This window comes from Parathielavia appendiculata (assembly GCF_033297405.1).
Source record: "Parathielavia appendiculata strain CBS 731.68 unplaced genomic scaffold N657scaffold_1, whole genome shotgun sequence".
In the NCBI taxonomy this organism is placed as follows: Eukaryota; Fungi; Ascomycota; class Sordariomycetes; order Sordariales; family Chaetomiaceae; genus Parathielavia; species Parathielavia appendiculata.
The window spans coordinates 4,052,127-4,076,494 of NW_026944220.1; the positions used below are offsets into that span (position 1 = coordinate 4,052,127).

At 55.7% G+C, this 24,368-nt stretch overlaps 7 protein-coding genes across 7 annotated transcripts; 3 read left to right on the forward strand and 4 right to left on the reverse strand.

The window, feature by feature from the left end:
• Positions 1-2,983: 2,983 nt before the first annotated feature.
• N657DRAFT_562112 (uncharacterized protein) lies at positions 2,984-4,913 on the forward strand (the record flags this gene model as incomplete). Its single annotated transcript, XM_062788112.1, has 4 exons — positions 2,984-3,183; positions 3,352-4,473; positions 4,527-4,707; positions 4,770-4,913. The coding sequence occupies 4 exons, from the start codon at positions 2,984-2,986 to the stop codon at positions 4,911-4,913; spliced, it is 1,647 nt and encodes a 548-aa protein (XP_062653244.1).
• A 1,479-nt stretch (positions 4,914-6,392) lies between these two features.
• On the reverse strand, positions 6,393-8,739 carry N657DRAFT_652852 (uncharacterized protein; the record flags this gene model as incomplete). The annotated part of the gene is made up of 2 exons (XM_062794341.1): positions 6,393-8,263; positions 8,322-8,739. The coding sequence occupies 2 exons, from the start codon at positions 8,737-8,739 to the stop codon at positions 6,393-6,395; spliced, it is 2,289 nt and encodes a 762-aa protein (XP_062653245.1).
• Positions 8,740-9,457: 718 nt separating this feature from the next.
• N657DRAFT_640110 (WD40 repeat-like protein) lies at positions 9,458-11,831 on the forward strand. The gene is made up of 2 exons (XM_062791903.1): positions 9,458-11,145; positions 11,210-11,831. The coding sequence occupies exons 1-2, from the start codon at positions 9,468-9,470 to the stop codon at positions 11,329-11,331; spliced, it is 1,800 nt and encodes a 599-aa protein (XP_062653246.1). The 5' UTR covers positions 9,458-9,467; the 3' UTR covers positions 11,332-11,831.
• Positions 11,832-12,523: 692 nt separating this feature from the next.
• On the forward strand, positions 12,524-14,280 carry N657DRAFT_630356 (transcription factor IIA, alpha/beta subunit; the record flags this gene model as incomplete). Its single annotated transcript, XM_062790974.1, has 3 exons — positions 12,524-12,643; positions 13,121-14,136; positions 14,196-14,280. The coding sequence occupies 3 exons, from the start codon at positions 12,524-12,526 to the stop codon at positions 14,278-14,280; spliced, it is 1,221 nt and encodes a 406-aa protein (XP_062653247.1).
• An 848-nt stretch (positions 14,281-15,128) lies between these two features.
• On the reverse strand, positions 15,129-17,464 carry N657DRAFT_609831 (uncharacterized protein). The gene is made up of 3 exons (XM_062790304.1): positions 16,989-17,464; positions 16,425-16,922; positions 15,129-16,359 (listed from the first exon to the last, which is right to left on the reverse strand). The coding sequence occupies exons 1-3, from the start codon at positions 17,041-17,043 to the stop codon at positions 15,590-15,592; spliced, it is 1,323 nt and encodes a 440-aa protein (XP_062653248.1). The 5' UTR covers positions 17,044-17,464; the 3' UTR covers positions 15,129-15,589.
• Positions 17,465-17,610: 146 nt separating this feature from the next.
• Positions 17,611-20,731, reverse strand: N657DRAFT_587463 (heat shock protein 70). Its single transcript, XM_062789817.1, has 10 exons — positions 20,329-20,731; positions 20,209-20,266; positions 19,948-20,151; positions 19,652-19,799; positions 19,006-19,572; positions 18,791-18,886; positions 18,687-18,722; positions 18,593-18,623; positions 18,126-18,538; positions 17,611-18,066 (listed from the first exon to the last, which is right to left on the reverse strand). Exons 1-10 carry the CDS (start codon positions 20,606-20,608, stop codon positions 17,875-17,877), a joined length of 2,025 nt encoding a protein of 674 aa, XP_062653249.1. The 5' UTR covers positions 20,609-20,731; the 3' UTR covers positions 17,611-17,874.
• A 904-nt stretch (positions 20,732-21,635) lies between these two features.
• N657DRAFT_640115 (eburicol 14a-demethylase) lies at positions 21,636-23,835 on the reverse strand. Its single transcript, XM_062791904.1, has 3 exons — positions 23,424-23,835; positions 23,165-23,362; positions 21,636-23,100 (listed from the first exon to the last, which is right to left on the reverse strand). Exons 1-3 carry the CDS (start codon positions 23,667-23,669, stop codon positions 21,952-21,954), a joined length of 1,593 nt encoding a protein of 530 aa, XP_062653250.1. The 5' UTR covers positions 23,670-23,835; the 3' UTR covers positions 21,636-21,951.
• Positions 23,836-24,368: the final 533 nt, after the last annotated feature.

The following is a 24,368-nucleotide window of genomic DNA, read 5'->3' on the forward strand; positions in this document are numbered from 1 at the left end:
AGAACCAGAATCAGCACTCCCTAGATCGCCTTGCAGGGTAAGGAGGCCGGCATCGTGATCCTGACATGGCGCTGTATGAGGCAAAGAGCTTCTTGTGCAAATAGTGTGGCGCACTCGCTTTAGACTGTCAGAGGAGGGAGAAACAACCGGATATGTCAGTGAACTGACCACACAATGCGCCGTCCAGCCACAATATGGGGGGACAAGCTTGGATAGGGGGCTACTGGCTGGGGGCATGAACTCAAGAGGAGGCCGAATCAAGGGGTTTGCGCGTGGTAGTCGGCCCATTCATGGAGCTCATCTCCTGCCGATCCTCTTTGACAAGATGACACTGACGGGACCATTCATCAGACGCCAAGCTCGTTCAGAAATTGATGAAACATGGCCGCGCAAGCGGAGAGGTGGAGCACTCTACTGATGATCTTCAGGATGGCTGACTCTGGTGTTCGCGGCACTCTCTGTACTTACCTGACGGTGACTGCAATGTCCACGTTGAGGTAGGCGCCAGCCGACCTGCGTGGGAAGACTGAACCAGGCTTTCAGCACCTCAAAAAGTAGTGGTTCTGTCGACGGGACTGCTATTGCCTTCCCAAGCTCACTCCTGTCCGAGTCCAATCCGTCCTACCTTGTATTCGTGTGCTCGACTGATCGAACGATGGGGCCCAATCGATTCAGGAGATGCTTGAGCAGGTGCACAGGCGATTGCAATGGAGTGAGCCAGCTGCTAACGATAGTTCTCTTCAGTACCTGGGTGAATTGTACTTTGATAGGCATCTGTGCCGAGCCGCAATGCGAAAGGTCCCATAGTCTTGTAGATGGTGATAAAGTCACGATACGGAGTACATCGGTTCAATACACAGTGCATTTCTTTACCACATTGGGCAAGTTAATCAAACCTCATGAAACCGTGTTTGGATACGAGTCAGGTGCAGTGGCGCGCGCCGCGCAATCACCGGCGCGGACAGTCTTGGAACTGCGTCAGCTTTGTGGAAAATCATGTTTACCAAGTGGTTCTACTTGTGTATCGCCTCGTGATGGCCCTTGACCTACACAGTACGCGTGCAGGGTATGGAGTACAGTACGGCTAGACTGTGGTGGGCGTTCCGGGACCTTGGTACTCGTATCACACGAAAAGGCTTCCTCCCACTTTGTCCTCTGCCATGTAATGTACAGTACAGAGTACAATATCTGGACTGTGTCATTGAACTCGAGTCCGCCATGATTCCAGGGGCTTTGCCCATACGGTATCAAAACAAGGGGGCTTACTTCCCTGGCTCACACAAAGTGCGTTATATTGGTGATAGACATACACGGTGTTTACCGTACCAGGCTTGCCAGTGACATGGTGTATGGTAAGAAGGTACAGGTAGTGTACGTCCGTATCCAGAACAGTACTGAAGTGCTGTTGGGATAGTCGGGCCCACCCGACGCAAGCCAAGGCTAGGTCCCGGTCCTCTGGGACAGTGCGGGCCACAACTGGAAACCTTCTGGAACTCTGGTGACTATTTTGGACCACCCGGGAATCTCCGTTTGTTATCCACAAGCAACAGCCAGCAGAATGGACAAGCTCCAGTACCGAGTACTCTGAGTTTCGCAGCGTGACGATGGGATAGTCCAACAATATGTAGCATGTGAATGACTACGCACATGGTAGCGGGTAGCTTTGAGCCGAAGCACCAGCAGGTCTCAGACATAATGCGATCTCGCAGCTGCATGCGACGTCGCGATCATCCACTTGTCCATGTCATCAGAGATCGGATCGACTGCTCAATGTCCCAGAGAGCACTGATAAGGTACGCTACCTGCTTTAAAAGACATAGGGTCAAGGGGTACCTGGCGGCTTTAAGTGAGTTACCTTAACAACCAAGGCAGGCCGACCAGTGTTGAAGCACCGCTTTTTACCCTCCGATATCCCTCTCCTCTGGACTGACGGATGTCTGAGCTTTTGGCGTTAGCCCAACTCCCCATCCCGTTGGGGACTTTATCACAGCACACCGGAGCCTCGCCACCACGGTTCTCTGGGGACAAACCACATCTTTGACATGATCAACACCTCGCGGCATTGTCTGCACTTGACTCCCACCTTAAAGGTACTTCTTGCTTCTTTTGGGGCGGATTACTGCAGTGGCCATTTCCCTGCCTGAGCACTCACAGCAGGGCCTGGTCGTGCCTGCCATTTCGGCACATTTGTCCACCATCGCAGTGTCTTTGCCGTTCAACAGGGCGACTCATGCTCCACTTCCATTTGGTCTAAACAAACAGCCAGCATCTTGGGTTTCATTGGGTCGACTCCTCCACGACAAGGTGCCTGAGCGGAACCAAGGCGCGGGGAACAACAGCGTTTCTTCCGAAGTAGGTATTTGAGCGGCTCTATTTAATCTCAGATATATCCAACTCCCTCTCTGTCCTGCGGTTCTGTCATACCTTCCGAGGATCCATCTCGATTTGTCGCGTCACTGTGTAGTGAGCGGCGAACCGGGCTTCCGTGGGTGGCCATCAAGGAGGAACCCCATCCTGCCGCTTGGGCGGGCCCATCCATCCGAGGCTAGGCAGCGGTGGTTATCCACATTGGCTCGTCGCAATGCGGTCCTTAACCCAGTGGTTTAATTCGAAAGCGAGCCCCGAGCCAGCGGAGCCCACCAGGGGCCTGCGAAATAAGAACTCGGGCTGCAACCACACATCGCCGACAAGCACTGATTCGCCTTCCCCCCTCGATTACTCGCCGCACTCGCCGTCACCGACACCTCAGCCGGCAACGCCTCCGACTGTCATCCACCACGTCGGCTTTCCACAACCAGTCACCCCCGGCCCGATTGACTTATCGATAAATTCGAGCCCAAAATTACAGGCGTCTGCCTTTTCCCCCCCCATCGCCAGCCACCATTGCAATAGCGACGATCCTTCCATCGCCGCTTGGCCCACCGACTGCGCTACCGCAGATACTACCGCAATCGATATTGGTACTGGCGACCCCGACGTCGACATGACGACCGGCCCAGACTTCGGCTCGGCCACTGGCCGCAGCCGCCAGGACTCGTTCGTCAGCGCCGGCGCAAAGCCCATTTCCATGGCGAACCCCAATCGCGACCATGCGAACCGCGCCCGGCGTGAAAGTATGGCGGGCAGCTTGATGGGGGGTATGAGCTGGGGAGGAATATCGGTCGGCAGTTTTATCCGGGAAGAGTGAGTTAGTCCCGTGTCCTATCCTCTTCTTTGAAACCCTCGTTCGGCTTTGTCTCGGGCCAACCCGAGCGCCGATCTTGCTGGGTTGTGTCAGGTGCAATATTGCCTGGATTCTTCGCGCAGGCCTCGTGACCATGGTTGGTTTCCAGCTAACGGCTTCCGCAACAGCATGATGATGACGGGAACGTCACCGTACATAAGTGGTAACCAGTCCTCGTCGTTCCACTCGTCTTCGTACATTCCGAGACTAGAGGCCAGCTTTATGCGCGACTTCGTATGCTGCGATCGAACGTGGCCGACCCTTCATGATCTTCTCCAGCATTATGAGGAGAATCATCACCCGACAACGGCGGCGCCTACCACCTCGAGGGACGCCTTCGGCGCAAACCAAGCAAGTTCGCGCGGTCCCGCCAGCCGCGCCGGGTCGATCGCGCCGTCGGCCGGCAGAGCGCTGCAGCCTTCACAGTCACTGCACGGGTTCTCTCAGCAGCGCCAGGTCGGCCCGGGCATGGGCGCTGGTGGCATCGGGCAGATGATGCGACAGCAACAACACCAAGCGACAGCGCCTTCACAGAAGGTCAACCCTCTGTCGCACATGAATGACGAGATGGATGCGGTCGGCGAGATGGAACTGGACGAGACGGTGGGCCCGATGGACATGGACGATAACACTCGCACCATCCAACAAACCCGTCAGCTTTTTGGCCAACAACAGCGGCCGCAACTGCATCTGAATAGCTCCGGTCTCCCTCACCAAGCGCTCCGCACCTCCCAGCCGCCGACGCCGGCTGCTGTTAGTTTCGGCTTCCAGAACAACCCGACAGTCTCATCGGTGAATACGCCCACCTTGACAACGCAACAAGGATTGCCGCAAAGAGGCCAACAGCTTGGACAGGATGGCAACGGCGATGAGGAAGACGAGATCCCTGGCATGCCCATGAAGATGAACCTTGGCAACATGAACCTGGGCGGTTCACAGCTTGGGGCCCTGGGGTTCGGCACTTTGGGTACGATTGATGACCCGGCCAAGCGGCTGTTCAGCCCTGGCGGGACGGCCCAGATGACCAGCCAACAGCGAGCTCTCGACCAACAAATGCAGTTACAACAACAGCTACAGCAACACCTCCAGGCCATGAATCTCGACTTGAGTCAATTCCCTGCTGGTACCGACCCTGCCCTCGTCCTACAGCAAATGACAGCTTTGATGATGCCTCCCGCCGAGGAGCACAAACCCTTCAGGTGTCCTGTCATTGGCTGCGAGAAGGCGTATAAGAACCAAAACGGTCTGAAGTAAGTTGACTAACATGTCTTTGGCCGGCTATTGTTACTCACCACTGCGTCAGGTACCATAAAACGCATGGTCACTCAACCCAGCAGTTGCATGAAAATGGCGATGGGACTTTCTCTATTGTCAACCCGGAAACCAGCACCCCCTATCCCGGGACACTGGGCATGGAGAAGGAGAAGCCTTTCAAGTGTGAAGTTTGCGGAAAGCGGTACAAGAACCTGAACGGACTTAAATACGTAAGTTTGCGCTGCGCCGAAGTCAGCCGTGAAGTATAAACATGTTGTTGACGCCTTTACAGCACAAGCAACACTCGCCCATGTGCGACCCTGATATCCGGGCTCAACACCAGACTATACTATCATCGATGATGCAAAACCCGGCTACTCTCCTCGCGCTTCAGCAAGGCAACTTGCCTAACATCAACGAGGACTCGATGCTCTAAGGCGACAAGGGTCTCACAGTATCGGCTCCGACTCAGGCGTTGCTCGGCGTCCCCTAGCACTACGGGGCAGTCTCCGTGCCGCCCATTTTGTTGAAGAACGCGACGAATGGGAGCGTCAGGGGTCGCTTGTTTCCGTCCCTGAAAGCAATCATTACCCGCCTCAACCTCTCTCTTTCACCTGGGGTTTGGAATCGGCATTTTCAGCATAGTAGCTCGGCGTTCCATCGATGAAGTTCAGAAATTTGTTACATCACTAAGCGAGCGGCGTTGGCTGTTCTGAGTCGCCACAGCCAGATACCCCGACATAGAGTAAGGAGCTGATGCTAATACCCCTTCCTTCCTTTGAACTCCATTCCAGAGGAAAGGGGCGCCAAGGGCAAGGCAGAAATGAGGAGCTTTGAATCGAAGGAAAAGAGCGCTGACGTGTCGCACCAACCGGACCGACTTTGGGATCGGCACGTCTTTTTGACAGGGCAAAGACAGCACCTTGCGTTCCCCGGAATTCCCAGATCAGGTACGATTGTTGCTTGGATGGGAAACACTGCCGGCCTCCTTTTCAGCTCCACCACGAGACCACAATAGAGAAGATTGGGCCAACGGTTAAACGAAAAAATGACGGCACGACCAATAGACTGCACGATATAGGACTGGTGGGTGAGAAAGAACCGGGTGGCTGTTTGCGAGGTATTTGGGAGGGTGGCGCTCTCACCCAACCAACGGCAAGAGGCGGCGGTATATTCTGACGCTGTCTTGTACCGGCCTAATCTCTAATCAGTCGTGCCAGGCAATCGCCGGGGCTGCCTCCTGTCAACGTTGCGGTTTGGTCTCTTGCGGGGGGACTGTTTATGCATAGAGGATGAAGTATGAATATGTATGATGGTCGATGGGGTGGTACAAAGTCCGGGGAAAATGTCGCAGATAAAAAAAAAAGAAACCGGGAAGGGATTTAGCGAGGTGTTGTTGGTATCACTGGAGCGCATCATAGGGGGCGGAAAAAGCGTTGCCAGTATCTGTTGTTTGTTAGTAATAGACTGTTTGGGACAACCACTGCTTTGTCGTACATCAAAAGGCGAAGGTTGCCTCATTGCCGTGCAAGACGTCGGTCAAACCCTCGAAATCACAATGCCGGCATCGGTCCAAGTCAAGTCGATGGATGCCGAACTTCATCTCCTTCATTATAACGCCGAAGCACGCCGTCTGACGCCTAGCAATGCCCCGTACCTATCGTAACATGATACCATTATGTGACCCAGTAAAGAACATAGGGGTGGTGGGAGACAAACGAGGTCCTCCCGCATCACGCAACCCCCAGAAGCGAGCGTGGGATCGCATCGCCTCCCATCCTCCCGAGATCACAGTTGTTCCCACTAATTCAAACACAGCCGCCCGTATGCCCGCTCAGAGGCCAGAAATCGCTCACCAAAGTATCCGTCCGCTCCGCCACCGACGACGACCCCTTCTCCTCTTTCGAATGCCAATCTAGGACATTTCCATACCGTCGTCATCGTCGTCTTCGGTCTCGAGCGTCTGCGTCTGGTTGCTGCTGACGCTCTCCTTACGGCGCGAGGCAGCCGACGCACCGTCGCTGAAGCGGCCGTCCATGCCCGCAATCATGTCGAGCTCGTCGCCGCCGACGACGCGGCCCTCCATGTCGACCTCCTGCGACAGCTCGACCAGCGCCGAGCGGGGCAGCCGCTGGAAACCGACGGTGCGCACCACGCGACCCCAGTGCGTCATGCAGAAGCAGGCGGCGCGCTTGCGCAGCCATTCCTCGTTGGCCAGACCCGCGCAGTACCAAATGATGCACGCGTGGTCCACGTCAAGCTCCTTGCTCAGGCGGTTGACGCACAACAACCGCAGGTGCGGGATGTTGTAGATGTTTGACATCACGAGCAGGCCGGCCACGTCGGAGAGATCGGCCATGGCGTTGTCGGCGTCATCGTCGGTGGGATCGATGCGGTCCGTGTAGAGGTAGTAGAGAAAGGCTTTGACGACGCTGTAGGGCTCGGGGATGTGCATCTTCTTCGTGTGGAACTCGGCCATCTGGCTGGCCCACAGCCGCGCGAAATGCGGCCACCGGGCTTGCAGAATGAGCCGGTGTACGTGGATCGGGGGTGAAGTTGGGGCGTCTGGGGCGAGCCACGTCTGGCTGGCCTCGTCCGATTCGGCCGAGTGCATGAGGGCTGAGCCCATGATCTCGTCGTCGTCGTAGTCGCGGGAGAGAGCAGTGACTATGAAGTCGGTGCCGCTCCCAGTTTCAGGGGGCTGGTTGAAGAGCCTGGCGAGATCCGCTCCGAGCCCCTTGGAAGGTGCCTCCACGCTGCGTGTCCGCAGTGAGGGGCGGATCAAGTCTGTCCGCGCCTCGGATGACAGGTTGCTGCCCAGGAAGCCATATCTACGCAGGTCAATTTCCATAATGTCAGAAAGATATTCCTCGAGGCCATTAGCGCCAAGGTCAATCGCTCCAGCCTCAGTGGGACAACCCAGCAGCCAGGCCTTGGTGCCATCTTCATTCATGGTGCAATAGTGCCACCGGTATCCAAACTTGAAGATCTCGCGTCCCTCGGCAAGCCTCTGCCACCTGAGAGTACCTAGATCGAGAGCGTAAAGCGAGCATTCCTTGGCCGTGATGGTCGCTGCAGGCGTCACAAAATCCAAAAGGGTCCCGGATGAGTAGACGTGAAAATGGATGCCCTGCATTTGTGAGGGCACGTTGTTGCCACTGACGAACTTGAGTGCAGAGATGGCACCCGGGGCAGGAGGCGCGTATGCCTTGAGGTGGAATGACGGCGTGTTGACCTGCGGTGTCCTCGAGTTGGCGGCGTATCCAGTTGAGCCGACCACCGGAGACTGAGACGTTTGGTGAGGTGGCCGGGGTGATGTCGCGCTTCTCGTCAGGCCCGAGCGGTCGAGGAACCCAATTTGCGGCGGCGTTTCAAATGCAGGGTTCCCCTTGAGATCCAGCCACCACAAGTCGCTGACCTTATCCATGTCTTCGCTCAACCCGCCAAAGACCCAGACTCTGTCACCCCAGATATATGCCGAATGATCGAAACGCCCGACAAAGCGCCACGACCTCGACCAAGTGTACGTCTTCAAATCTAGGTAGCATATGTCGTCCAACACGTAATTGTCGTGGCCAGTGATCCCACCAACAATGAAGAGCTTGTCTTCATGCAAAACGGCAGCGTGTCTCGCGCGGCCCTTGGGGATCGGTCCCGTCACTTGTGGCTGCGTCCAGTGCGCCGTTTTGAGGTCGAAGATGATAAGATCGGAAAGATAGGTCCGGTGCTCGTTCTCGCCGCCAAAGACCAGGAGCTTATCGCCCTTGTACAGGGTCGCAGTGTGCCCTACGAACGAGTTTCGGTCAGCTGGATAATTCCAGACGCAGAGGATACAACAACTAACCCATTCGAACACCCGGAATATCGCCGTAGTTGTCGACGAGTGTCCATTGATGGCTGACCAAGTCGAGGCGCAGAACATGGTTGTAGACTTCGTCGGTGTACTGATCGAACCCGCCAAAGGCGTAGATCTGGTTGTTTCCACAGTACGTCACCGACGCATTGACGAGGCAAGCGGGCCGCTGGCCAAGCGTGCGCGTCACTTTGGGTCGGTAGCCATCCATGGAGGTGCGATTCTTGAGCGGCGAATTGGGCATGATGTAGGTGTTGTTGGATGACGCGGCGGAGGCGGGCGTCGGGGCCAACGCGAACGACGACACCGGTGCTTGGTTGGTGCCGGTAACGGTTTGTCCAGGTGCGCCAAATATTGAAGGACCGGCGACGGGTGCTGCAGGTGTAGCGGGGAGTGGTTGTTGGGCCATGGCTGATGGTCGTGGACGCAGGGGATCGTCTGCGAGGCTACAACGCAGGCATTCGGCTCAGAATGGAGCGACAAGCGCGCTACACGTCCAAGCCAATGCTTTGGTGTATTTGTTTGTTTCAACAAAATAGGGCCGCGTGCCGGCACCAGTGACTAGATTCGGTCGGTCGACGTCGTCAGTGTTGGTAGCTCTCTTGCGTTAGTCGCTGCATGAAGGCTGTTGATGGACAGACACGGCATGAGGGGGATCCGCAATCCCGCCTGGCTCCACAGAAGCCGCTCGGGCAGGGTTGTGAGACGCTTGGGCGAATTAGGCCTGGCCATGCGAGGCGAGCCACAGCTGGACTCGCTGCCGGTTTCCATCGCAGGTGGGTCAGGTCAGAGCGTGAGCGAGCACCCCACGCGAGCGGCTGCCCGGCCAACCACTAAAGTAAACATTCAGCTTATAAGGCAGGTCCTCCTTCCCCGTCTCGTTGCTCTCCTTCTTCCCAAGCCTCACACTTTCCATCAAACAAACCTGCATTTCACCCACTTATCGAAACTCATATCACGCGTTTATCAATCCGGCTATTGGAGGACATCCTCTTTACAACCCATTGCACCATCTTAGTCTACTCGACCTCCTCCTTCTTCGCGCCATCAGGCTTCCACGAAGCATCGGGTACAACACTTGGTGAAGACTGCATCGTCGGCAAAGTTATCGATACTGCAACAGCACAGTCGACGATCATGGCAACAGCATCAGTATCAACACCTCTCAAGTCCCATGCCGGGCTCTTCTCCAGCCGCACCGCCGGCGGGCGGATGCCCCTGACTCCTTCTCCCATTCAACGCGCCGCCGCGTTGACCGTCAACTCTTCCCCATTTACCCCCGACAGGGCCAGCAATGATGGCCATCGCGTCCCATCTAAGTCAGTCTATGGCGGGAACTTGGCTGCCCACTTCGCGAAGGCTTCCAAGAACCACCGCGAGTCGCCAAAGTCAAATATTGCCCGCGTGGTGTCAACTCCCCGCAAGGTCTTGGAGCTCGGCGTGTCCAATTTCACGCTCACCGGCACAGGCGCCCACACCAAGGCACCCGCCAGCCCCAACGCCAAGAAACCAGTGCCCGTCAGGAAGAAGACCAGCAAGACGAAGCTCACCTACAACACTGATCGCTTTATTCCCAACCGGTCCTCGAGCTCGGCCATTTCCAACGCCGGATCTGCCAAGATCAGGATACGTCAAAATCATCAGCGCCCGAGAAGCGTCCACGGCGACGCCTCGTCCATCCTCTCATCGGCCACCGATGATGCCATAGCCGCCCTCGAGGGCCTCAACATCGACGACGAGGAGCCGGTTTCCTACTCGCGGCCTTCGCCAAGTACGGTCGCCTACCAGGAAACGCTGGCTGATGCTTGCGGCGTCAACTTGAAGACACGCATCCTTCAGTTCAAGCCCACGCCTCCGGAATCGTCCAAGCCAATTGACTTGCGGCAGCAGTACAACCGCCCTCTGAGACCTGCCAATGCCACCTCAGCCCAGTTCCGGCGCCGCATCGCAACCGCTCCGGAGCGCGTCTTGGATGCTCCTGGCCTTATCGACGACTATTATCTCAACCTCCTCGATTGGAGCTCCAACAACCAGGTCGCGATTGGCCTGGAACGCAACGTCTACGTCTGGTCAGCGGACGAGGGCTCAGTCAATTGCCTCCTCGAGACCAGCCCGGATACATACGTCAGCAGCGTCAAGTGGTCTGGGGACGGCGCCTACGTCGGCGTGGGTCTTGGCACCGGCGAAGTGCAGATCTGGGACGTCGCCGAAGGCGTCAAGATTCGCAGCATGCTCGGCCACGACACCCGTGTTGGTGTCATGGGCTGGAGCAAGCACCTCCTGTCTACCGGCGCGAGAAGCGGCCTTGTTTTCAATCACGATGTCCGCATTGCGGAGCACAAGGTGGCCGAACTCGTGTCGCACACCTCCGAGGTTTGCGGCCTAGAGTGGCGCTCGGATGGCGCTCAACTTGCCACCGGCGGAAACGACAACCTTGTGTCAATCTGGGATGCCCGGTCCCTGGCCGTCCCCAAGTTCACAAAGACCAACCACAGGGCTGCCGTCAAGGCTCTCGCCTGGTGCCCGTGGAACATGAACCTGCTCGCTACCGGGGGCGGCTCATATGATCGTCACATCCACTTCTGGAACAGCACGTCTGGCGCCCGCGTCAACAGCATCGACACCGGTTCGCAAGTCACCAGCCTCCGCTGGAGCCCCCACTATCGCGAGATTGTCAGCTCGAGCGGTTTCCCCGACAACTCGCTCAGCATCTGGAGCTACCCCACCCTCGTTCGCAACGTTGAGATCCCCGCCCATGAGAGCAGAGTCCTTCACAGCTGCCTCAGCCCGGATGGTCAGATGCTGGCCACAGCTGGTAAGTAGTTTCTTCTGCAGTACGCATAACGGAAAAGATGTTCGGCTGTTGACGCTCCGCACAGCTGCCGACGAGAGCTTGAAGTTCTGGAAGATATTCGAAAAGAAGCCCGGATCTGGTGTCGGCATCGGCAGTGCCGGTGCGGCCGCAAAGGCCGACAGGCCCAAGATGATGACAATCCGCTAGAGGTCGCCTCGGTGTCCAGAGTCCTTAGGGACCAGCCAGCGTCAACAGCACATTGTTCAATCAACGGTAGGTATTAACATTTCCCTTCTGGAATTCCTGCTTGTTGAAGGGTTTCAGCGTGGCGTTTTCGGGAAGCAGCTCTTTGGGTCTTTCCGGAATGCACGGTCATGGGCACTATCACGCCGGGATAAATAAGCATGGATCGCATCGGCTTGGTCATAAGGTTGCGAGGATTGGGGACATGGTTGGATTGGATTGGATTGGGGTGTTGTTGGTCTGACGGGTCTTGCATTGGGCTAGGTCTGTTTCGGTATTGTGTCATAACTGTAAAAATTGGGTCAAAAGGAAGGAAGAATGGAATTGTGTCTTCTTCGAAACCGTTCTCTCGGAGGAGTCGCACACTATGTTCAATGCCTAAGACCGGTGACTCTGGTGACTGGTCAATAAGAGCGAAACCACAGCGCCACAGCGTAACAGTTGAGTCAAGTTGCCCAGAAAACGGTATGATTTGCCTCGCTCACTCTCTTGCCTTGGTGGTGCTCTGCCGTGCATTCCTTTGCTTCACCATCTCATACTGAAAGTGTTCTTTCAACAACATTACGACTGCAGGTGCGTTTGAATAACGGCGTGAGACAGTTGAAGGTTCAGCAGACTCGGAACCTCTCCTTTTAACCCCTTAGTTCTGTTGGTGGGGCTGTGGTTGTCAGCTGGCTGACTAAGCTGGCTGGACTACATCAAACCAGGTCTGGCGGCTTTCTGGAACTTGCCCAAAACACCAACACATGCGAAACGCCGTCTCCAACTCTGCGGTGCAACTCTGCAAAATCGGAGATACGGCGACCGAGCATTTGAATTACAGGGTCACGAATATCTTGCATTTGTTGAACCAACTTAAGAAGTCCCAGACGACGCAGTTGAGCGCAGCCGTCAGCGGTGCCGAGGGGTTCGCATTCCACCGAGCCCACCTCTCCCCGACATCCGATCGGCCAACCCACTCCGAATCGTTGCCGTGAACCGACTCGGTCTGGATTTGCTGTCGGTGTGCGTAGAGAAGACGCGGGGGAAACACGGCGGCTGCGCAAAGCGACGAGGCGGGGTGGGTGACCAGAGTGAAGAAGCCGTTTGCTGCGGGGGAGACGGTGAAGCATCACAGCAAGCGTCGTTGCTCCGATCCTAAGAGGAATCTATCATCATGTCGAACACGGCAGTCGGAACCGTCTATGACACCATCATCTCCGAGGTTATCAATGCCGTGCGCGTCGATTTTGAAGAAAACGGCGCCGATGACAGCGCGCTGGAGGACCTGAAGAAGGTGAGGAGGCTCTCGAAATCTCTCCATTGTCCTTACCACTGCATTCTGCGGCATTCCCACCGCTCTTCCTTCATTTTCTCTGCCATGTTTGCAAACAGGCAAGATTATTCTCGATGTGCGTTGTCAAGTGCGACTTCATATGCGAAACCGTCTTTCCTTTATTTTTTTTATTTTTTTTTTGACTCGGCGTCAGTTGGCGCAAGTGTCGGGTGACCGCCTCCGACTGTCAAGGCGAGAGGGGGTGGAGAGCAGTGGTCTAGGGTGGGCGATCCCGCACTTTTGGGTGTCTTTTAAGGCCAGCCCAACTGCTGTGAACCTCGCCCAATCACTCATCCGCCGTTTTCCGATTGGGCTGTGCGGCCCGCATCACGTGGGGAATCCTAAGGACCCCCTTTCCCTAAGCCAAAACCCATCACACAACCCGAAACCTGACCCCGGAGAAATAAGGCAGGGACAGTGCTAATACGGGAATAACAGACATGGCAACACAAGCTGTCGCAGATGAAGGTGGCCCAATTTCCGTGGGACCCCAAGCCGGAGCCTCCGGCCCAGGCCACCGCCGTGCCCGCGTCTGCGCCAACAACTACGGCTCCGCCAGTCGCTGCTCCTCCGCATGCGCCCGCAGCCACCACCGCCTACACCCAGTCTACGCTGACCCCCCAGTCCTCTGCGCAGTCTCTCTCGCTTCCTGCTACCCCCCACCCAAACCCCAATGCCGTGGCAGTGAAGCCAGAACCTGGCTTCGCCCCAGTTGAGCCCGGTATCAAGCAGGAACCGGGTCTGGCTCCCGTCCACCCAAGCTACAACCCCGCCAGTGGGGCGCGCCCGACCGCCGCCCAACGCGCTGCTCTAGCCCTCGAGAACCAGTATGGACAGCGAGCGGCTGCCTCCATCAACGCCATCCACAGCGGCATGGCTTCACAGATGAACCCTGGCAACCCTCTTGTCCAGGCTCAGCAGGTTCCCAGGCAAGGACAGGTACCGCAGCACATGAACCCGCAGCAGCAGTATCGGCAGGGGGTTGCCGCCGCCATTCAGCAGCAGATGCAGCAGCAAATGCCCCGCCCGCGGCCACCGAACGGCCTTCCTACCGCCCAGCTGGATGGGTCTACTGATGCCGTTGAATGCATGTCAACGCAGCCCCTCTTAAATTCGAACCAGCCGGCTGTGATGAGCCGTGCTCAGATTGATGAGCACCTGCACGCCCAGCTCGCCGCAAGAGCGAAGCAGATGGAGGGCGGTGGTTTGATGCTACCCCTGAAGAAAGCCGCGAAGAGTCACGGCACCGTTACAAAGCGGCAGAGCCCTGACGGCCCTGGCCGGTTTGACGGGCTGGATGATGAAATCAAGAGCGAAGAGGACGATGAGGATGCCATCAACTCGGACCTCGATGACCCTGACGAAGGTGGCGAGGAAGACGAGGACGACGACGAGTCCTTGGGCCACATGATGCTCTGCATGTACGACAAGGTGCAGCGCGTCAAGAACAAATGGTTGGTTCCACGTGTTTGATACTTAGACCTTGCCCGTCCACTGACATTCTCTCTTGTAGGAAGTGCATTCTCAAGGATGGCGTCCTCACCGTCAATGGCAAGGAATATGTTTTCCACAAGGCCACCGGCGAGTATGAGTGGTAAGACCAACCACGGTTTTCGCCTCCGCCTCGGCTCTTGTGTCCGCATACCACGCAAGCAATGGGTAGGGCAAACCCTCTGGCCAGCCGCTATCTCCTTTTCCTTTCCGAGGCAACGAAAGTACGATTTCCCATTGCACTGATGCCCCTTCACTCTGCAAAAGAGTTTGCAGCCGAGATAGACCGGGTTATTTCTACTTCCTCATCATTTTTCGCAACTGATTTTCGGGATCGGTTACCCTGGGGGAGATATCAACAAGCCCAGACATTCCCTCTCTTGTTCCACTTTCACAAATTGTCCCTCCATCGATTTTTGCTTATCTCTTTTCGCACAAAACAAATACCGTCTGCCTCTCGGCGGACGACTTACGGAGTGGTCCTCGATTTTGATTCACGGTTTTCTATTCTCTTACTTCTTTCCAGGAATCAAGACAAACGGGGGAGGCACGGTTCATGACAGTTGGATTATTTTATGTACTGTATCAATACCAGTCAAAGACACCTTGAGGTGACAAACCGTGGCCGGGTCTTTACGAAGGAATGACGACAGTTTACCTGGATTTCAGGCCTTACGGGCGGCTGCAGTTGGTAGATAAAGTCAATGCAAGTTGATGAAGACCGACAGTGAAGCCTTCTTTAGCGAATCAGGTGCCGAGTTATATGCTGTCGCTTTGTTATCTTCAAGGCTTCAACCTGCTCGAAGCCGGAATCATCACGTAGTTAAGGCGTATATGCAATAAGAAAAGGCTTTCCGAGGAAGCCCATCTTTAGACACATAGATACACGTACAAGCTGCTTAGAATATATACACTGCTATGTAGGAAGCGCTACCGTCAAACAACTTGTCGCTTTGCGGGTGATGAAAAACCCAACCCATGATTGGGCGATAGCTAGTCAGGAGGGCGAAAAGGCCAACAATCGCAAAGCCATCTATCTCAGCAATATATGTCGTCGCATCCTTGCGATCAACGCCTCAAACGCCAGGCTCTGTTTTCCTCTTCCATTCATTCAACCAACCTCCTTCCCTCGGATTCCGACAACAGAGTAAAGCACATCTCCTTGGCAGCGTAGAGAGACAAAGCAAAATGAAAGTGAGGCGGGTCGATCCCAACCACACTCAAATATTATTTGGTGTTGGCAGCCAAGCAAGGTTGAAGCGTAGTCAGGCGGCTGTGATTGTTGTTGCAAAGCGGGAACTAGGTGGGAAGAACTTGATCCGGGTGAAACCGGTTCCTCTCTGTCTCTTTCCTTTGTTGTGGGCAATCCCGTTCCCATTCACAGGACTCTTAGCCACAATGGCCGTGACGGATTTCCTAAGTGTAGAATTGCGATTTCTGGAAGCTCTCGGCCGTTACGTCGCCAACCTTAGTGGAGGGCAATGCAGGAGGCTTCGCAGCAACCTCCTTCTGAGGCAGACCGCCCTGGGAACTGACAATGCTGGTCAGCGAATTCGTCCGGCTGCTCTCACTCGCGGCCGTGTCCTTGATGGCGGCAATGGGCGCACCGGGCTTGCGCAACACCTCGAGGAAGGTCGAAGGGAGGTAGCCGATCCGGCCGTCGCGGGCGCGGCACTTCCACCACTCGCTCGGGTTGCCCATTGGGTCGCTCTTGCCCAGCACCGCAACCAAATCGCCCTTGTGAACCTCAAGGTCGACGCCCTGCACGACAGCCTGGCCCTGGGCGGCGGGAGAAAAGTCGTAGAGCACACGGCAGAACTCGAGCTTGGACGGGTCGAGCGTCTGCTGGGCGGCGACGAGCTGGCGCCGGCGTTCTTCCTCTTCTGCGTTGGCGGCGAGCGAGCGGATGACCTTGCTCATGACGTAGGGCAAGCCGAACGCAGCAAGCAAGAAGAAGAGGAGCGGTTTGCGGCTGGGTTTCGGAGACGAGCCTTCCGGTACGGGACTCTGGCGCCCTTCGAAGCGGGCAAAGGCGGCCGGTGTGAGGGCCTTGGCGTCCACTGGCGGGGGTCTTCCAGTCAACTTGGCAATCAGGGTCCGGATCCAGCGCATCAGCGTGAAGATTCCAAGCACGGAGCCGAGGGTATCACGGAGATTGCCGAATTGTTCAGCGACGGAGACCATGGCTAGAACATATTTGTTAGAACCCCTTCATTGTTGGCATCAAGCAGACCCACGGGCGGCAACTTACCAAAGAAGCTCGAATGTGTCGCCATGTACGTGCTCTCCAACATCTGCGCAAAGCCGCCAAAGGCAGTGACAATGCCCTCCAGCATCTGGAAAGTGGCTTGCGTGCTCATGTTAAAGCGCTGCGTGAGACTCTCCGGATTGTTCGGGTCTGCGGGCATTCCGCCTGGCATTCCACCGTACATGCCTCCGCCATACATCCCCCCGTAGCCGCCATAGCTGCCGTACATGCCACCGCCATACATTCCAGCGCCGTATCCACCGATTCTGGAGTATGGTGAAGCGTAGGGCGACGAGTATGCCGAGCCGTAGGTGCCGTACGGTGAGGCGCCGTAGGGTCTGCTATAGGCGGCCGCGTTCTGGTTGACAGCGGCCGTCAAGGATGCGGGTCGCGCAGGTATCGCGGGTGTTGTGGAGGAGGAAGGTGTCGTAGTCGTAGCGGTTGTGGGTGTTGTCATGGCGTTTGCGGTTGCGGCGGGCATGGATGTGGGTGGGAGGGTTGCTGTGTTTCGTTGCTCGTTAGCGGATGGACTGGCCTGCGAGTCGCAACAAGAGTGGCTATACACACCGGAAGTGGCGGGCGTTGCGCCCTGTCTTTCCCAAGGTTTTGGCGGTGATGCCATGATTTGTTTTGGTGTGTATCAAATTTTCTCCCGGTTTTGGAGAGCGATGGCTTCTAAAGACGTTGAGAACACTCGCTTGTGATGATCGCAGTCGGGTGTCTAGGTGGCGACGAAAGCGGGTTGACAGGTCGCTGGGAAACGTCCAAGCCTGGGGCAGCGGGCCACAGGCTGAGCAACAATGAAATGCGCGCTGGCACCGGGGAGATTAAGGTGGCAGTCGTAACTGTCTTGTTGAGTCTCGAGTCCTTTCTTCACGCTTTCGCGGTTGCAAGACCTCGGCGGCGGTCGCCCTGATGATGGAAGAGTTGATGATTGCAGAGCCAGCTGATGGATGGATGGAGTGGAGACGGGCACGACCAGGCTGCGAACAGCCTCTTCGGGTTGCGGAGTCGGCTCGTCAACCTCGGTTCATTTGGTCGCGACTGCGTTTGCCGAGTACAAATGGGACCCATTTCTAACGTTAGTTTGGCTTGCCATTTTGTGGGGAAGCCCTCAAGTCACGTGAGGCTTCCACAACACCAACCACAACGTCAGCCGCTGGATCTGATGACCAGTTGGAAACGCCGAGTTTACTTATTCTAAAGCCATCATTAAAACAATTATACCAGTCTTCGGTTGATTTTTCACTAGCTAAGCTTATCTGCTTTGACATTATACGACCCATCCGTGGCTTGTTTGCTGGCGAGTTGCCGAGACAAGGAAACAGGACACAATACGGAGTATGAATGTTAGGTTCAACACAACAAGTCCAAGCTATTCCTCCTTTCTGGCCATGTCCCCCGCTGTTGAACAAGCCAGGGCCGTGCTGTCCGGTCCGCTCTCTTTTTCGTATCAGAGCTCGTCGTGCAAGTCGCTGGACTCGTTACTGTCCGCCGCTCCCGTGTCTGCGCCATTATAGAGCTTGCTGGTGATGGGATAGGCGACATCGGACAGCCTTTCTCTCTGCTCGGCAAAGTCTTCAGCTGTCGCGGTCGCCCCATGTTCGTCAATCCACTCGGTCGCAGCTCTGACAGCATCCCGTAGCTGTGGAGAGGCTGTAAGCCACGCACTCGTTGGCGAAGTAATCGTCGGGTGCAACTTACGATCTCTTTCTCATCCTCGTCGATTCTCCCACCAAGTCCTTTGTTGTCCTCGATCTGGTTCTTGAGGCTAAATGCGTAGCTCTCAAGGCTGTTCCGGGCCTCGGTGCGCTCACGCGCCTCCCTATCCTCGTCCGCGAACTTCTCGGCCTCTGCGATCATGCGCGCTATTTCCTCCTTCGTCAATCGGCCGTCATCGCTCTTGATTGTGACGGATTCCTTGCGTCCTGTGCCCTTATCCTGGGCCGAGACCTGTAGGATCCCATTCACATCAAGAGAAAACGATACTTCAATTCGAGGCGTTCCACGCGGCGCCGGCGGTATACCGGTGAGTTCGAATTTGCCTAGGAGGTTGTTGTCCTTTGTCATGGAACGCTCGCCTTCAAAGACCTTTATCAACACCGACGGTTGGCTGTCTGGTGTAAACGGTTAGTATTGAGCCTGGCAGCCGAACCTGACACAACACATACCGACCGTGGTAGAGAAGATCTGAGATCGACGCTACAGAGAACTTGTTTCAGCAACAGCTCGCCTCAAACGCAAAGATGGAGGCAATCAACCAACCGTTGGGAGTTGGGTGTTGCGCGGGATCAATGTGGCCTGAGGATTGGGTTAGTCCTGCCACAGAAGAGTCGCAAATGCCCCTGAAGCCGGATGACGAAGCCTACCATAACTCCACCTTCCGTCTCGATTCCGAGGGTAAGGGGGTTAACGTCCACGAACAAAATGTCGTCGGCGAACTGTTTCCGAGGATCAATAAAATGCTACGGTTGAATCGACCTATGGCATATTTCACCTTCTCGCCTGCGATGATCTACCCAGCCCTCGTTATCAGTTTCGTATGATCAAGGACATGTCCGATCAATAGGAGGGGATCACTTACTGCTGCTTGAAGGGCAGCGCCCATGGCGACCGCCTCGTCAGGGTTGATTCCTCCACTAACCGGCTTTCCAAAGAAGTCCTCGACCAGGGCCCGGATCCTAGGAATGCGAGTCGATCCGCCGACCAACACAATATCCGTGACATCGACCCTGTCCTTCTTGGCGTCTTTCAGGACCTGCTCCACGGGAGCCAGCGTTTTCCTGAAAAGGTCCATGTTCAGCTCCTCGAACCGGGACCGCGTCAGCGTTTCGGAGAAGTCGATGCCATCGAAGAGGCTTTCGATCTCGATACGTGTTGAGAGCTGCGAGGAGAGGGTGCGCTTGGCCTTTTCGGCCTCGCGCTTCAGCTTGCCCATGGCCTTGGGGTCCTGAGTCAGGTCGAGCTGATGCTTCTTCTTGAAAGTCCGGGCGAGGTGGCTGATGACTCGGTTGTCAAAGTCTTCGCCGCCTAGCCGTGTGTTGCCTGCTGTCGCGAGAACTTCGAAGCTGCCGTCTTCGAGAGAAAGGAGGGACACGTCGAAGGTGCCCCCGCCGAGGTCGTACACGAGAACCGTATGTTCGCCTGCTAGCTGCGTGGGTGTGTCAGGTACCGGTGATTGCCCTGCCGTTCTCCTGGCTGAGTACAGAGCCGGACATGGCCGGTCTTACCTTGTCAAGGCCGTATGCAAGCGCGGCCGCCGTCGGTTCGTTCACTACACGGACTACATTGAGCCCGGCGATGGTTCCGGCATTCTTGGTTGCTTGCCTTTGCTTGTCGTTGAAGTAGGCGGGCACGGTGACCACAGCATGTTTAACCCTGTTAAAACAATGAGCGGCCCGACAATAAGGAACGTGAAAGAGACAGGAGGAGAAGGAAGATGAAGAAGAGAAGAAAAGGTAGGAAGAAGAGGAAGAGGAGGAAGAGGAGGAAGAGGAGGAAGGCAACGAAGTTCATTTTAGCTCACTTTTGACCAAGATACCGCTCGGCCACATCCTTCATCTTGCTCAGGACCATGGCCGAGATCTCCTCTGGTGTAAACTGGCGAGTATCACCTGCGATTTCAACTTCCACTTGTGGCTTGTCACCATGCCCAGCAGTAACCTTGAACGGCATGTGCTTCATGTCTGCTTGGATACCCTTGTCCGAAAAGCTCCGACCTATCAACCGTCTTTGGGCTTGTCAAATGGCATGTTCGTCGGTAAGGTGATGGAAAGACGGCGCTCACTTGATGTCGAATATGGTATTCGTAGGATTACTGGCGTACTGATTCTTCGCCGCGTCTCCTACAGAAGGGCAGGCATGTCAGAGCACCATCAACGAAGGCAACGACCTGAGAAGTACATACCAACGAGACGCTCCCCGTTCTCGGCAAAGGCAACGTAACTCGGCGTTATCCTGTTTCCTTGGTCGTTTACCACTATGTCCACCTTGCCTCCTTTCAGGACGCCCACACAGGAATAGGTGGTTCCAAGGTCAATGCCAATGATGGGCTCGCCTCGTTCGACTGTGGTGGCCTTGACGGCCGGGATCGCGGCAAGGGGGCATATCAGGATTAAAAAGAAGAGCAAGATGCCAAGGCCCAGGGGCAACTGTCGTCTAGCGGGACGAGTTGTTCTTCTCATCATGTTGGCTGGGTACTGTTCGGCGACAATTGTTTTCCTTGGTTGCGGACTGAGATGGTTGGAGTAGGTCAACGAGATGTTTCGGGCAGTAAGTAAACAACAGTAGAAGGCGGCTAATGATGCTCCCAACGTCAATAAGAGTGGGTAGATGGTGAACTATATAGAGACTGTGAAACTCAGAGTACATTTCAACAGATGTGTCCACAAGCAAACGCACCAGGCCAGCATGAAAATGCCCTGGACGCAATGAGAAAGGACACATTTCAGTGACCATATCAACAGCCTCTGTCCAGCGCACTGGAATTAGAGCTATTTGACCAGGTTCCAGCTCCGAAGACTCGTATATGTATCTCAGGAGCCTTGTTGGTCAGCTTGATCCTAGCCTCCGCCGCCGCCGCCCCTGTCCAACATGTTTGACGCCGGCTCGAATGGCGGCAAAGACAACGAGCAGGAACAAGCAACTTCCATGCATTATCGCCCTTGTTTTGTGATTGACTTGCTTCCTGGGAGTTAAACTTGCCTGTTACACTTCCCTTGCTCTAACCTCGCTCATGCTTCCCAGACTCGGCCTACTCCTTTACTTTCCACGCTCTGATTATTGACCATGTCCTTGACCGTATTTGCTACGGTTTCATCCACGGATGCTCTCATATGCTACCATTGTGGGATGCAAACCTTCAATATCAGCGGCCAACGGCCTCGGTTGCTCTTCGTATCGATGACCCTCCGTCCTCTTGCACCTGCAGCCAGATCTTGGAATGGGAATAATCACCTTCCCGGTGACTCGATCATCCACTCAATTCCTTTTCTTTTCCAGTCTGAAAACACTTCTCATGATCGTCTTTCTTTCTCGAATCTCCCAAATCCGTACTCTGACCAGATGACAAAGGCTATGTCGTGAGTCACTCCGTCTCGCAACGTGTTCTTCGGGCCCCTTTTCAACCAAGCGTTCAAGGTCTGGGCTGACACACGCTGCCAATCCAGCCTCGCTCCCCTCTTTTGGAATCCGAGCGAGGCATCACAAAGTGGAGTGTCCTCAACGTGCAACGCATCCCATTCCTTCCATCACACCTCAGCCGCGGGCGAAGCCACCCAATTGCCCCGCCACCACAACCCTCGATGCACGGCGGGACAGAACAAGCTCTCATAAGTATGGAGGGGTATTACTATTAATATTCTATGTCTCTCCCATAGCACTCCCAGTCGTTGCCGATCGACTCATGGCCTCTTTTTGCCTGGTCGTTCCTACGTACATCTAGCCAACGCCGAATTCATCGTTTAACCGTTTCCATCAAGTACACGGCATTATTTGACCACTCCGACTCCGTCTCGTCCAGCCTTCTCCCTTACTCCCAGTGCTTCTCCCTCTTCTCCCAGTAGATATTGGCCGGCTCCAGCGGCCGCGAGAAGAGCGAGGCATAGTCGGTGCCAATTACGTTGTTGCTACCGTCGACGTTGCGGAACTTGAACATGCGCACCGTCATGGCCACAATGGTCTGCAGCTGCACGTTGGCAAATTGCTCGCCAATGCACCGGTGCCTGCCGGCGCCGAACGGAAGGTACGGTGACCCGGTGCCCTTGCTGACCAGGCCGTAGCCGTAGTCAATCTTCTCCTCTTCCTCCTCTGGGTCGTTTCGCACGATGCTGGGCGCAATTGGCGACTCCTTCTCCCACCGGTGGGGTTCCCAAAGGTCCGGTTGGGGGAAGTACTGCTCGTCCGTGGCCGAAACGCCGGGGGCCGCCAGGAGGACGTGGTTCGTGGGGATGACGTACTTAGTGCCGGGGACGGGCATGGGCTGCTTGACGGCGCGCATGATGGAGTGGATCGGGGCGTGCAGGCGGAGCGTTTCCTTGACGATGGCCTGGTTGAGCGGCAACTTGGCCAGGTCCTCGTACGTCAGCGGGGGGAGGTCCGCGCCGAGGTTCTTGACCTGCTCCTGGTAGAGTTCCTCCATGATGTCTGGGCGGGAAGCCAGGCGGAGCATGATCCACGAGCTAGTAGAAGACGAAGAGTGCTGGCCCGCCATCAGAAGCGCAATCATCATGTGCGCGATCTCGTGGTCCGGAACCTTGACGCCGTTCTTGTATGTCGAGTTCATCAAGTGGTACATCATATCCTGGGCGCCGCTCTCGCCCTGCGCTCGGCGTGACTTAATGGTGTCCATGTAGATTTTAGCGACGGTCCGCTGGGCATGGTCGCGGCGGTTGTTCCACGGGAGGGGAGCCCAGTGCAGCATGAAATTGAGCGGGGAGAATCCCATGTCGAGATCGTGGTAGAGATCGGCAAGCTTCTCGTCGAACTTGTCGCGAATCTCCTTGCCCTGCAGGGCGTGAGAGGCGGTGAAAATGGTGATCTGGGCCATCTTTGGGCAGATATTGACGATGCCGGACTGGCCCTTGAAATCCGCGGTTCGCTTGAAGTAGCTCGTGACCTCATCCGAGATAATAGGGACGTAGGAGCGGAAAGCCTCGGTCGTGAGAGCGATCTTCATGAACTGTCAAACCCGCTCAGTCAGTCCCGTATCCGGCCGACATTCTCCTGGAGTCCAATCAACCCACCTTCTTCTGCTCCATGAGCTTCGAATTGGGGCAGTCGTAGACGACGTCCTTGCCAAAGACAGGCGTCGTCAGAACGGTGTAGATCTCCTCGGCGCAAACATCGCGGATCTTGCCGTTCAGGATGAAGTCGTTACCCTTAGGTCCGACATAGACGGTCGTCTTCTTGCCGAGAAGGATGAAGGTGAAGCAGTCGCCGTACTATCAAAAGGCAGTGTTAGCTACATAGCCAATTGCGCAGCCCAGGACAGGGTTTGCCCACCTTCGCCTTGTTCTCCCGGAAGAAGCGCGGAGGGTCCATGCCGTAGGTAATGGTACTCCCCACGAAGGGGAACCAGTGGAAGACGAGTGGTGGCTCATTAGGGTTCTTGAAGAGAATTTGACTGAGCACATTGAAAAAGACGCTCAGGAACAGAAAGCCCCCAACTGCGACAGCGACTTGCGAAGCCAGTCCAAGGCGCGCGAACCCCTCGGCCAGGGGGCCCCCAAGCTCCTGCACCAGACCCATTCTGGCGGTGAAAGGATTGTCAGATGTACGAGGGAGAAGAAAGCTGAACGGGAGACACAAGCCACGCGCCTGCTGTTGGTTGTTTGACTGAGGAACCCCGTCGCCTGGAGGAAAAAATTCAGAATGTAGGGAGGTGCCGAGTTCAAAGATTCATAACTTTTTTAACCAGCGCATGGGAATGGGAGGCGTCACATTGGCAAGCTGGGGCAACCTGGGAGTGATGATATTGCAGCCAATCAGTCGATGCATTCGTATTCGGATTCGAAAAGGTACCAGGTACCTGGCGTATGATCATGCCACAGACTGCTAGCAATCGTACGCAGCATGCGTCCACTCTCGAGTATCGGAATTAGGGAGGACATCGTCACGCTGAGATTCACATACACCGATTAGTCCGAGATCTCTTGCTTGAAGTTTGTGCAGAGCACGGTATCAGGTTCCGATCACGAATCCGAACAATCGCAGATGTTCTCGTCCAGGTACCGAAAACGCAAGAGCCCCAAGTGGATCGGATGAACCTGCATCAAGAACGGATCCCCTGCCAAGAGTTCGACATACGCAGCCACGACCCTAACCTTTGGAACCTTACTACGTTCCACGTTCAATTTCATGGCTGAAGTCTCTCATGACAGTACAAGCCACTCGCACCTTCAAGTCACTGGTAAGAGGAGGACACTGTTCCGGACTGTAATGAATAAC

Coding starts and splice junctions, on each gene's coding strand:
- N657DRAFT_640110 (XM_062791903.1), top strand. CDS start 9,468: ATGGCAACAGCATCAGTATCAACACCTCTCAAGTCCCATGCCGGGCTC. Junction 11,146..11,209: donor TCAGATGCTGGCCACAGCTG/GTAAGTAGTTTC, acceptor CGCTCCGCACAG/CTGCCGACGAGAGCTTGAAG.
- N657DRAFT_609831 (XM_062790304.1), bottom strand. CDS start 17,043: ATGGCATCACCGCCAAAACCTTGGGAAAGACAGGGCGCAACGCCCGCC. Junction 16,923..16,988: donor CGCAACGCCCGCCACTTCCG/GTGTGTATAGCC, acceptor AACGAAACACAG/CAACCCTCCCACCCACATCC. Junction 16,360..16,424: donor GACACATTCGAGCTTCTTTG/GTAAGTTGCCGC, acceptor AATATGTTCTAG/CCATGGTCTCCGTCGCTGAA.
- N657DRAFT_587463 (XM_062789817.1), bottom strand. CDS start 20,608: ATGATGAGAAGAACAACTCGTCCCGCTAGACGACAGTTGCCCCTGGGC. Junction 20,267..20,328: donor GAACGGGGAGCGTCTCGTTG/GTATGTACTTCT, acceptor GCCCTTCTGTAG/GAGACGCGGCGAAGAATCAG. Junction 18,539..18,592: donor GATCTTCTCTACCACGGTCG/GTATGTGTTGTG, acceptor CGTTTACACCAG/ACAGCCAACCGTCGGTGTTG.
- N657DRAFT_640115 (XM_062791904.1), bottom strand. CDS start 23,669: ATGGGTCTGGTGCAGGAGCTTGGGGGCCCCCTGGCCGAGGGGTTCGCG. Junction 23,363..23,423: donor TCCGGGAGAACAAGGCGAAG/GTGGGCAAACCC, acceptor GCCTTTTGATAG/TACGGCGACTGCTTCACCTT. Junction 23,101..23,164: donor AGCTCATGGAGCAGAAGAAG/GTGGGTTGATTG, acceptor CGGGTTTGACAG/TTCATGAAGATCGCTCTCAC.